Below are 13124 nucleotides of genomic sequence, written 5' to 3'. Positions count from 1 at the left end.
GAGCCTTCTTTTCTTTAGGCTAAACATACCTAATTCCATTCATCATACAATTTAGCTTCCAGGCCATTTATCCTGGTATGTTTAGATAGTAGATAATAAATATAGTCTGGCAATAGATAGATAGATGATAGACAATAGATTGTAAACGGTAGGTAGATGATAAATGATGATAGATTGATAGATAGATAGATAGATAGATAGATAGATAGATAGATAGATAGGTCGATAGATCGATAGATTGATACATACATACATACATACATACATACATACATACATACATACATACATCTGTTTAAATAGTAGATAATAAATATAGTCCAACAATAGATAGATAGATGATAGATCAGGGGTGAAATCCAGCAGGTTCTGACAGGTTCTGGAGAACTGGTAGCGGAAATTTTGAGTAGTTCGGTAAACCGGTAGCGGAAATTTTGAGTAGTTTGGAGAACCGGCAAATACCACCTCAGGCTGGAATGGAGATTTTGCAATATCCTTCACCTGGAGTGGGGTGGGAATGGAGATTTTGCAGTATCCTTCCCTGCCATGCCCACCAAGCCATGCCCACAGAACCGGTAATAAAAAAATTGGATTTCACCAGTGTGATAGACGATAGATGATAGATGGTAGGTAGATAGATGATAGATGATAGATAGATAGATAGATAGATAGATAGATAGATAGATAGATAGATGATAGATAGATAGATAGATAGATAGATAGATAGATAGATAGATGGTAGATAGATAGATAGATAGATAGATGATAGATGATAGATGATAGATAGATAGATAGATAGATAGATAGATAGATAGATAGATAGATAGAGATAGATAGATAGATAGATAGATAGATAGATAGATAGATAGATAGATAGATAGTAGATAGATAGATAGATAGATAGAGAGGTTGATAGGTTGATAGGTTGATAGAAAATGACAGATAGATAGATAGATAGATAGATAGATAGATAGATAGATAGATAGATAGATATAAAGAGAGAGAGAGGTTGATAGGTTGATAGAAGATAGATAGATAGATGGATAGATAGATAGATAGATAGATAGATAGATAGATAGATAGATAGATAGATAGATGATAGAGGTGTGTGTGTCTGTGTAGAAAGACGGAGAGGGGGAGGGAAAGAGAGAGAAAGAGATAAATGCAAGCAATAGACAATGAAGGAAGGATACACATCCTGGCAGTATCCAAGTAACAGTGGAAACCTTAGTTTTAATCAATCAAGTTGAATTGAACTGACCTGACATAAAGTCATTGCATGCTAGAGTTGGGCTTTAGAGATCATCTAGCCCAACCCCCTGCCCGATACTGAAACCCACTCCTTTAGCATCCCCTGAGACGTAGTCATCTAGCACCTGATTCAACATCTCCAATAAAAGGGAGCCCCCCCAGCTCCCAAGGCAGCCTCTTCCTTTAAAAACCTGCTTCCTTGTACATTTAATTCTTTTCCCATCTTTGGATGGGAGACCACACAGAAATCTCTGGAACGTATGCTGGACTGCAACACAAAGGAATAAAATCCCAGAAGTGAATCCCAAAACATATCTGCTTTGTTGCAAAAGAGAGAGAGAGCGAGAGAGAGAGAGAAGAAAGAAAGAAAGAAAGAAAGAAAGAAAGAAAGAAAGAAAGAAAGAAAGAAAGAAAGAAGGAAGGAAGGAAGGAAGGAAGGAAGGAAGGAAGGAAGGAAGGAAGGAAGGAAGGAAGGAAGGAATTGAATGAGACCACAGTTTCTCAGATCAAAGAACCAGTTCAACATTTAGCCGAGGAAGATATCTGACAGATATAATAAGAAAAAAAGCAGCTTATAAAAATGGATGTTGTATTACTGAAGTGAAAGGAAAATCCTCCCAGCCCTCCTGGAAAATATTTTGGGTTATTAAAGATCCATGTGCTTTAATTGAGGGTGATCATGTCTCTCTGGGCACAATAAATGTTTTCTGAATTAATTATAGCTTCAAAGAAAAGAAGGAAAAAGCTCCTGCTCCTAATTAGCAAAGGCATCAATATCTTGTCTGTTGTGGAAAGTTTGAGTTCGGAGGGTGGGGGGCAAAGAATTGATCCCGAGCTTTTCACAGAAGCGGGGAGCTGATAGAAGGGGGAGCTGGTCCTCTCTTGGGCCTTCCTTTCCTTCCTCTCTTTCCCAGCATGTTGCCTCTTTTCCCCATCCCAGTTTCTTCCAGGAGCTCCTTTGGGGCAGGACTCTGAAAGTACAAAACCTAAGGCAGGACTAGAACTCACAGCCTCTTGGTTTCTAGACTGGAGCTTTCACCATTAGGCCAAATCAGTTCAATTTTGCAGGCATATTTTTCTAAAATTATATCTAACTATTCTATCTCTAATCATCCATCCATCCATCCATCCATCCATCCATCCATCCACCCACCCATTCTATCTATCTATCTATCTATCTATCTATCTATCTATCTATCTATCCATCCATCCATCTATCATCTGTCTATCTATCTATCTATCTATCTACCTACCTACCTACCTACCTACCTACCTACCTATCTACCTATCTACCTACCATCCACATCTATCTATCTATCTATCTATCTATCTATCTATCTATCTATCTATCTATCTATCTATCTACAATCCATCCATTATCTATCTATCTATCTATCTATCTATCTATCTATCTATCTATCCATCCACCCATCCATCCATCCATCCATCCATCCACCTACCTACCTACCTACCTACCTACCTACCTACCTACCATCCATATTTATCTATCTATCTATCTATCTATCTATCTATCTATCTATCTATCTATCTATCTATCTATCTATCTATCTACCTACCTACCTACCTACCTACCTACCTACCTACCTACCATCCCTATCTATCTATCTATCTATCTATCTATCTATCTATCTATCTATCTACAATCCATCCATCCATCATCTATCTATCTATCTATCTATCTATCTATCTATCTATCTAATCATCTATCATCTTTCCATCTCTCTCTCACACACTCTCTCTCTCTCTCCATCCATCCATCCATCCATCTCCATCCATCAATCTCTATCCATCCATTTATCTGAGTCCATCCATCCATCCACCCACACAAATACAAACACACAGATATATACAAGGAAAAGTGCTTATTTGAAGACGTCTTTCCTTTTTGTTTGTTTGTTTGTTTGAGCCAAGGAGCGCACAACACTGCAAAACTTGAAAAGGTGCAAAAAATTCAAAGGATAACGTTGCAATCAAAGGACGAGATTCGCCTTGGTGCACAATCGTAAAACACTTCAAAACTGCTGATCAGAGCAATTCCTTTAGCCTCCCTTCCGACTTAACGTTGCCGGCTTTTACCATATCAGTGGTGCGGCTTTATTTTATGATCACTTATTTTTATGTTTCAGTAAGCTACCCAGAGCGTCTGGGATATGAAGTATTTAACTGAAATATATCGGCTAAATATTTACTCAGATAAATGCATGTTTGACTAGATGTGAGATGCGAGTAAGAAAATAAATAAATAAATAAATATTGAAAGAGAGCTGAAGGTGTTTCAGGCTTTTGAGCAGCCGACTGTTATTTCGGATTTTTAAGTAACCACCGTGAGGTTTGCAAAATGAAAGATGCCAGGGCCTCAAATTTCCATCCGTTCCTGTGTTACTCGATCTGACAATTCTGCTTGGATTTCCAGAGGGTGCAAAAAATAAGGGTGCAAAAATAAGGATTTCTAGAGGGTGCTGAAATAAGGGTGAGGGGTGGGGGATGGGGGAGGAAGCTGCAAATGAAGATTGCTCTCGGGGAATTTGTAGCCAAAACAAGTCATTTTGACTCCTCTCCTCTGCTCTTGATGGACGATTCAACGTGGCAGAGGAATGCAGCAGAATATTAGGCCGACCTCAGACCAGAGGTCAAAAGGCCCCAGTACCGAAGGGCTGTTTCATTTTGCTATCTATGGAGCTTTAACAGATTAAGAGAGTTGGAAGGGACCTTGGAGGTCTTCTAGTCCAACCCCCTGCTGAAGCAGGAGACCCTACACCATTTCTGACAAATGGCAGTCCAATCTTTTCTTGAAAGCCTCCAGGGATGAAGCTCCCACAACTTCCAAAGGCAACTTCTGTTCCACGGATAGATTGTTCTCACTGTCATAAAGTTCCTCCTCATTTCCAGGTTGAATCTCTCCTCGGTCAGTTTCCATCCATTATTCCTTGTCTGGCCTTCGGGTGCTTTGGAGAACAGGTTGGCCCCCTCCTCTCTGTGGCAGCCCCTCAAATATTAGAAGACTGCTATCCTGTCTCCCCTGGTCCTTCTCTTCACTAGACTTAGCCATGCCCAGTTCCTGCAACCGTTCATCGTATGTTTTAGCCTCCAGTCCCCTAATCATCCTGGTTGCTCTTCTCTGCACTCTTTCTAGAGTCTCAACATCTTTTTTATAGTGTGGGGACCAAAACTGGATGCAGTACGCCCGCAGGTTTTACTACCGGTTCTATAGAACTGGTCAAACCGGGGACAACCCATCATTGACCGGTTCTGTGGGCATGGCTTGGTGGGCGTGGAAGGATACTGCAAAATCCCCATTCCCACCCCACTCCTGGGGAAAGGATATTGCAAAATCTCCATTCCCTTCCCACTTCTGAGGGAAGGATACTGCAAAATCTCCATTCCCACCCCACTCCTGAGGGAAGGATACTGCAAAATTTCCATTCCCTTCCCACTTCTGAGGGAAGGATACTGCAAAATCTCCATTCCCACCCCACTCCTGAGGGAAGGATACTGCAAAATCCCCATTCCCATCCCACTCCTGAGGGAAGGATACTGCAAAATCCCTATTCCCACCCCACTTCTGAGGGAAGGATACTGAAAAATCTCCATTCCCACCTTCCCTCACTCCTGAGGGAAGGATACTGCAAAATCCCCATTCCCATCCCACTCCTGAGGGAAGGATACTGCAAAATCCCCATTCCCATCCCACTCCTGGGGGAAGGATACTGCAAAATCCCCATTCCCACCTCACTCCTGAGGGAAGGATACTGAAAAATCCCCATTCCCATCCCACTCCTGAGGGAAGGAGACTGCAAAATCCCCATTCCCTCCCCACTCCTGGGGGAAGGAGACTGCAAAATCCCCATTCCCACCCCACTCTGGGGCCAGCCAGAGGTGGCATTTGCCGGTTCTCCGAACTACTCAAAATTTCCGCTACCGGTTCTCCAGAACCTGTCAGAACCTGCCGGATTTCACCCCTTCATCCAGATCACGGTTCTTTCAAAGGTGCTATTTTTCAGGAGGCAACTGGACTTCGTTTTTTTTTTTTCTTTTGAAGATGTTTCGCTTCTTATCCAAGAAGCTTTTTCAGCACTGACTGGATGGTGGGGAATGGAAGAGTTGAAGAAGCTTCTTGGATGAGAAGTGAAACATCTTCAAAAGAAAAAAAAAACAATGTTCAGTTGCCTGTTGAAAAAAGCACCTTTGGGATGTTGTTGTAACTTCGAAGGGTCACTAAACAAACACAACAGTTTGTTGTAAGTCGAGGACTATCTGTGTTCAGGTAGTCCTCGACTTACAGCAATTCGTTTAGTGACCGTTCAGTTGCAACAGCCCTGAAAAACGGTCATCATTTTTCACAGTCATGATCATTGCAGCATCCCGTGGTCAAAATTGAGACACTTGGCAACTGACTCATTTTTATGACGGTGGCGGTGTCCCCGGGGGGGGTGTCACGTGATCCCCTTTTGCGACCTTCTGACAAGCCAAGTCAATGGGAAAACCAGATTCGCTTAACAACAGAGGTCGGAAAGGTCATAAAATAGGTCAAGTCTCACTTAACAACGGAACGGTTGGGCTCAGTTGTGGCCATAAGTCATTGACCTGTAGGGATGCAGCTGTATGGAAAAGTTGCTTGTATTAAATCACATGGTTTGAGGAGATGCAGAAACAGAACAATAGATGCGTGGAGGAGGAAGAGGAGGATTTAGCAAAGCAATTGATATTTTTTTTAAAAAAAATAAAAATAAAATGCAATTTAAGGGGCGTTACTTTGTATTTAGTAATACAAAATTGTATTACTAAAATATTTTGTGTTTTCAAGGAAATACAATCCAGAGAGAAACTTCCATCCAGCTCGAAGTGTTTCTCCATCGTCTTAGACATCTGATGGTTGTGTTGGTAGTCCCCGACTTACGACCGCAATGGAGCCCCACATGTCTGCTAAGCGAGACATATGTTAAGTGAGCTCTGCCCCGTTTTATGACCTTTCTTGACAAAGTCGTTAAGTGAATCCCTGCCATTGTGAAGTTAGTAACGTGGTCGTTGAGTGAATCTGGCTTACCCATGGACTTTTGTTTGTCATAAGGGGGATCATGTGACCCTTCCCCGGGGACGATGTGACCGTCGTAGATACAAGTCGGTTTGCCAAGCGTCTGACGTTTGATCACAGGATTGTGGGGGGGAACGCTATAAAGGTCGTAAGTGTGAAAAACGGTTGCAAGTCCCTTTTTTCCAGTGCCGTTGTAACTTTGAACTTTGAACCCAAATGAATCATTGTTCAGTGGAGGATTGCCTCAGGTAGCCCTCGACTTACAACACTTTGTTTAGTGACCGTTTGAAGTTACGAACACTTACGACCATCTCCCGGGGGTCACGTGATCAGTAAAACACGAGTCAGTTGCCGAGCGTCTGAAATTTTGATCGTGTGACTCTGGGGATGCTGCGATGGTCGTAAGTGTGGAAAAATGGTCGTAAGTCCCCTTTTTTCAAGGCCGTTGTCCCTTCCAAACGGTCACTAAATGAATTGTTGTAAGCCGAGGCTACAGGCAACCTGTACATCCCAGCGAGACCCCTCCCATCAAAACACGCCCCGCCGAATGACTTTCCCTGCTGGAAAGTTGTGCGCATTGCAGGCTCGGAAGGTGTGAATGGGACACGCTGCGTGTTTCGTGGAACCCGTGGTTCGCTTTTCACAACCCTCGGCTGCCTGCTGAGGTGTGTAACCATCCAGGCACAATTCCATTTTTGTTTTGTTTCCCCCCACCCCCTCCCGGTCGGGTGTGAAACGGCCCTCCGAATACGGAACGGCGGTAGGTGTGGAAACAGCTGCTGCCGGGGAGTGTGAGAGCGTGGGAAGCCACGCGCTGGGTGTTTGCATGCCACGTGGACCTTGGTGGTGGATTGCTGTGCACCGGAGAGTCGTGGTTTGTGACAGAGGGTGATGTGTCATGCTGAGAGCCAGGGTGTGTATGTGTGTGTGTGTGGGGGGGATCCTGGATGTGATAAGTGCCACCATGAAAAGAGTGTGCAAGTCGGTGGCTGAAAATGAGCAGCCCTCGGAGAGAGGGAGGAGAGGAAAGTGCTGTCGGTTGCAGCTGGAGGAATTGTGTTTCTTGCACACAGGTGCGCTGAACCCAAAGCAGCCAGGCAGGAAGTGCTGGCCCGAGTTTTGTGCATAGTTGTGTGCCGATAGAAGATGTGCGGGACCTTGGACGCGAAGTGAAAGCCTCGAAAAGCCATCCTAAATTGGCTTCTATTGCATTCTTGACTTCCCGAGATCTCCTGGTGGTCTCCTCTCCAAAAAAAAAAAAAAAAAAACCAACAACAACAAACAAAACCACCCAGACTGGAAAGGGGAGGGGGGTGGCTTGAGACCTCAGTGAGGGCCTTTGGGGTGCAAACTCCTGGCTGGGCAGCAGGAGAAGGAGGGCAGGAATCAGAGTGACATCCAGGTAAGGTTCAAAGTCACTTTTGCAGTGGATGGGTGGGCTTGCCTCTTGTTTCTGCATTCCTTGCTGCCTTTGGGGGTGGGTGGGGAGAGGGAAGGGAGGGCCACGTACGCCGTGAGCACCAGAGGGAGGGGGGCGTGTGAGGCTGACTGTGGTTGTGATGTTTCCTTCAGCAATGTGTCGGTGATGCTTGTTTTCTCTTCTCCTCTTGTCGTCCCCTTTCTCTCTCTCTCTCTCTGTCCCTGTGTGTGTACGCGTCTCTTTCTTTCTTTCTTTCTCTCTCTCTGTATCTCTCTCTCCCCCTTTGCACTCGCTTCCCCCTCCTCCCTCCTTTCACAGACCCTCCTCCTCCTCCTCCTCCATCGCCACCTCCTCCTCCTCCTCCTCCTCTTCTTCCTCCTTCTCTCCATCTCAGCTTGGCGCCTGGTCCTGGAAAGGCTGCCGAACCGTCCTCGTCGATCCTTTCCGTACCAAATGCTTCTGTGACCGGATCTCTACCTTCGCCATCTTAGCCCAGATTGCTGCTGACATGGTAAGTCCCTGCCAAAGGAGCATCTCCGCTGCCTGCCTGCCAGCCAGCCAGCCAGCCAGCCAGCCGGCCAGAGCGGGAGACAAAACCCTTGGCTTCTGCCCAAAAGGTGGAGGAGGAAAGAAAGGAAGGAAGGAAGGGAAGAAGGGAGGGAGGGGAGGGAGGGAGGGGAAAAAAAGAAATCCACAGTCCAGCCTGTGACATTTCCAGCTTGCTCGGTGCACGCCTGCGTGTGGCAGAGTTGGGGTGTGTGTGTGTGTCCTGAGTGAGTGTGTGTCTCTCTCTCAGTGGGTGCATCGCAGAGATTAGCATGTCGGAGCGACCGTGACTGCATGCATGCCCAGCTAGAGGAAAGCAACATCTCTCTAGCCTTTTGCACATCTCCCAGCTGTGCATCGGCGTTGCACAATCTTGCACATCGCGAGGTGCGTTATCTGGGAGAGACCAACCCCCCCTTTTCCTTTGCTCTCTTTGAGAACCGGTGACCTGAATAAATCGCCGGGGATCGTAACTGCATTAAAATGACACCCTCTTGTGCCTTTTGACCCCCCCCCTTTTTTTCTCAGTAAAACTGGGAGCTCCTTGGAGATGGGGCGAGAGGGGGGGGGGCTGGCTTTGCTTGTGGGGTGGGTGGGTGGGTGGGGGGGAAGGCTTGCAAATGAGTCAGCCGGTGCCGAAATGCTCGGAGGGGCTCTGGGTATCCAGGCCTCTGTTTGAGCTTTGCAGCAGTGAAGGATGGGAGGTGATGGCCTCCTTGGTCCTTTCGAAAGGAGCGCTGGCAGCTTAACTCCTTTTTTTCCACCGGGTTGGCCGGTGTCCAGTTTCAACTTCCAGATTTGGCTTCGAGAGTCCGAGAGACTTTTTGGTGATCTCGAAAAAGGTGGTGGCTTTGTCTCGAAGTTCTTCATGCCTTCCTCATCTTTCCCCAGGGCTGGGGGTGAAAGAAAAGGTGGAAGCTTTGGACTGGCTCCAAAAACGCCCCACAGAGGTTTGGATGAAGGGGTGGATTTGGATGTGGGCTTTGGCCCAGATGTGTCTTTCCAGGGATGGTGGGACGCTGGCTAGAAAGTTGGGGCAGAAGAAACGGAAGGGATCAAATTGGCTCCGTCCAGATGAGAAGTTTGGATGGAAGAAATGTAGATGTGGGATTTATTTGATTTTTTTGGCTTTTGTGTGTGTTTGTTTTTTTTCAAGGTTAGCTTTGTTTTTGATTTAGCAAACTGGTGTTCTAGGTCAAGTTGAAATTTGCCCTTCTCCATCCCATCCCTTGGGCGGCTCTCAGCTTTCCATCCTTCTGGGGTTGAGCTCCTAGAAGTTCTTCTGAGGTTTTCTCCTCCCTGACCAGGAAGGAAGGGTAAAGAGAAGATTGTGGGGATGGGCGAGAGGAGGTTTCCTGGTAAAAGGCAGGTTTTCCGAGATAGGTTTATTATTAGAAACACTAATGTATTTTGTCCACTAGTTGCCATGGAAACATCTGCACTGAAGTGGCTTTCAAAGTACAAGGTTGTCGAAGCTGAAGCCTCTGGAATTGGGACAGGAGAAGATCTGGAAGGATGGTGGGCAGGACGGGGTCCTTCTAAGGATGCCCAAAGTGGGAACTGTCACAACATCCAAACCACCAAGTTGCTTCCTTGTCCCATTTCTTGGAGATTTACAGATTAAAAAAGTTGGAAGGAACTTTGTAGGTCATCTAGTCCAACCCTCTGCCCAGGCAGGAGACCCTACACCATTTCTGACAGATGGCAGTCCAGTCTCTTCTTGAAAGCCTCCAGTGATGAAGCTCCCACAACTTCCGAAGGCAACTTCTGTCCCATGGGTTGATTGTTCTCACTGTCGGGAAATTTCTCCTTATTTCCAGGTTGAATCTCTCCTTGATCAGTTTCCATCCATTATTCCTTGTCTGGCCTTCGGGTGCTTTGGAGAACAGGTTGGCCCCCTCCTCTCTGTGGCAGCCCCTCAAATATTGGAAGACTGTTATCATGTCACCCCTGGTCCTTCTCTTCTCTTCACTAGACTAGCCATGCCCAGTTCCTGCAACCGTTCATTGTATGTTTTAGCCTCCAGTCCCCTCATCATCCTGATTGCTCTTCTCTGCACTTTTTCTAGAGTCTCAACATCTTTTTTCTAGTGTGGTGACCAAAACTGAATGCAGTATAATAGATGTGGTCTTACTAAGGCTTTATGGAGTGGTAATAGTACCTCACTTGATCTTGATTGTATCCCTCTGGAGGGGAAGGAGGGAGGGAGGTGACCCTTACCCAAGTAAGCAAGGTTTTGCCAACTTGGTCATTGGTTAGTCATGACCCAAGTGATCTCAAAGCTGAACCAACTCAGCAATAACCAAATATAAATAAATCAATGTTCTTTCCGCCCTTCGCTCTTCATGTCTTCCCCATGTTGACGTCCTCCAAGAACTCAGAACTTTTTGTAGGCCTCCACACTTCTACAGGGCACCTAAGCTGAAGGGAGGACAATTTAAGCTTCAGCTCCCGCCTCCTCAATCTTATTTCTTCCTCTCTTTTTCATTTTGGTTCATCTAAACCCTGGTTTATTGTTGCAGGAATAAGCCATGACCAGTCTATGGCTTAGATTGTACCTCTGTTCTTTGTGTTGAGAAGTTTATTTCTCTGTCTCTTTTGTTGGGTTGGGTTGCCTGAACTGAGATAAAGTCAACTTTGTCTTGACTTGAGAACTGTCAACTTCTCTTAACAAGGATTTGTTGCAATGAACCAAGGTTCGGTTTGAAGCTGGTTTATTACAGGTCATTTAAAGTTTACCTTTGTTAGGTCTCCTTCAAGTCAGGTTTGACTATAGCAGGTTTGGTTAAAAAAGTTTATGGGCAGAATAACATAAGGGACCTTGGAGGTCTTCTAATCCAAGCAGGAGACCCTCTCCCATTCTAGACAAGTGGCTGTCCGGTCTCTTCTTAAAAATCTCCAGTGAGAATTGACCTTACCATTATAAGTGCGATCTCGACTTTTTTCACCATAACTTGCAAGCACTCCAACTTCAGATTCCAAATTTTTGGAAATTGTATCAAAAGGGTCTTCAAGGAAGCGGAACTTCGGAACTAGGTCTTAAATTGAGGACTACCTGTATCGTGAAGTGTTGATACCACTTTGTAAGTCCTTATTATGATCACACTTGGAATCCTGCATCCAGTTTTGGTTGCCATGATTTAAAAAAAAGATGTGGAGACTCTAGAAAGAGTGCAGAGAAGAGCAACAAAGATGATTAGGGGACTGGAGGCTAAAACATATGAAGAACGGTTGCATGAACTGGGTATGTCTAGTTTGATGAAAAGAAGGACTAGGGGGTGACATGATAGCAGTCTTCTAATATTTTAGGGGTTACCACAAAGAAGAGGGAGTCAAGCCATTCTCCAAAGCACTGAAGGCAAGACAAAAAACAATGGATGGAAATTAATCAAGCAGTGAAGCAACTAAGCAGAAAATTCCTGACAGTGAGGACTATTAACCAGTGGAACAACTTGCCTCCAGAAGTTGTGAATGCTCCAACACTGGGTTTTTTTTTTTAAGAAGAGATTGGACAACCATTTGTCTGATATGGGATAGGGCTGTGATGGTGAACCTATGGCATGTGTGCCACAGGTGGCATGTAGAGTCATATCAGTGGGCATATGAGCTCAGCCGGCCAGCCAATTTTTGGGCCTTCGGGGCCCACCAGAAGTAGGGAAACAGGCTGTTTCCGGTCTCCAGAGAGCCTTTGGGGCAGTGGGGAAGGCCGTTTTCGCCCTCCCCAGGCTTCTGGAAAGGCTCTAGAGCCTGGGGAGAACAAAAAATGAGCCTTCCAGTCCCACCAGAAGTCAGCAAATTTCCAGCCTCTGGAGGGCTTCCAGGGGGTTGGCTCCTAGAAAGGTCCTGGAGTCTGGGGACGGCGAAAAATGGGCCTACCAGGCCCACTGTGCCATTGCGTGCCAAAAGCAGGGGTAGTGCGGGTGGGTCACACACATATGCATGGGGGGGGCGCATAGAATTATGGGTGTGGGCACGTGCATGCATGATCCCCTCCACTTCCCCCACTTTTGGCACGTGATGGCAAAAAGGTTGGGGTCTCCTGCTTGAGTGGGGAATCAGACTAGAAGACCTCCAAGGTCCCATCCAGCCCTGCTATCCTGTTATTATTATTATTCCATAATTATTAACAACCTCATTTGTACTTTAATACCTTTAGAAAATGACTTTACATTGTGTCTGTGTTACCACATCCCCAAGGAGGCAGTGGTGGGTTCCTCCCGGTTCCTCCCGGTTCCGCCAAGCCAGTAGCGGTGACATTATGATGTCACCAAACCGGTTCTGCTCCTCCCGCCCCCCCCCCGCCCATCCCGCATTATTCTTACCTTTTATTTGGCCCCAAGCCCAATATGTTGCTGCCTCCCGAGTCCCAGCTGATTGGCTAGGAGGAAAAAAACTGTTTACACTCTTGCCGCGGGGCTTCAAAGGGCTGCCCTAAAGCTGATCAGTGTTAAAAGTCAGTATGGTGGTAGACCGGTGCCTCCAAAAACAAATGAGTAGACCGGTGCCTCCAAAAACAAATGGGTAGACCGGTGCCTCCAAAAACAAATGGGTAGACCGGTGCCTCCAAAAACAAATGAGTAGACCGGTGCCTCCAAAAACAAATGAGTAGACCGGTGCCTCCAAAAACAATTGAGTAGACCGGTGCCTCCAAAAACAAATGAGTAGACCGGTGCCTCCAAAAACAAATGGGTAGACCGGTGCCTCCAAAAACAAATGAGTAGACCGGTGCCTCCAAAAACAAATGAGTAGATCGGTGCCTCCAAAAACAATTGAGTAGACCGGTGCCTCCAAAAACAAATGACCATCAAGCCACACCCACAAAATAAGCCACGCCCACAGCACCGGTAGTAAAAA

At 45.9% G+C, this 13124-nt stretch overlaps 1 protein-coding gene across 1 annotated transcript in view; it reads left to right on the top strand.

Annotated features, from left to right (window-relative positions):
- Positions 1–13124, top strand: part of ADGRB1 (adhesion G protein-coupled receptor B1) — a 280832-nt gene that overhangs the window by 173122 nt on the left and 94586 nt on the right. The window contains exon 18 of the mRNA XM_070939737.1: positions 8112–8235. Coding sequence (XP_070795838.1) covers positions 8112–8235 — 124 coding nt within the window. The remainder of the gene's footprint in view (positions 1–8111; positions 8236–13124) is intronic.

Source organism: Pituophis catenifer, unplaced genomic scaffold (assembly GCF_029215685.1).
Source record: "Pituophis catenifer annectens isolate HBS135680 unplaced genomic scaffold, rPitCat1.0.hap2 SCAF_3, whole genome shotgun sequence".
In the NCBI taxonomy this organism is placed as follows: Eukaryota; Metazoa; Chordata; class Lepidosauria; order Squamata; family Colubridae; genus Pituophis; species Pituophis catenifer.
The sequence above is the reverse complement of the archived record's forward strand: the minus strand, read 5'-3'. Positions and strand labels throughout refer to the sequence as shown.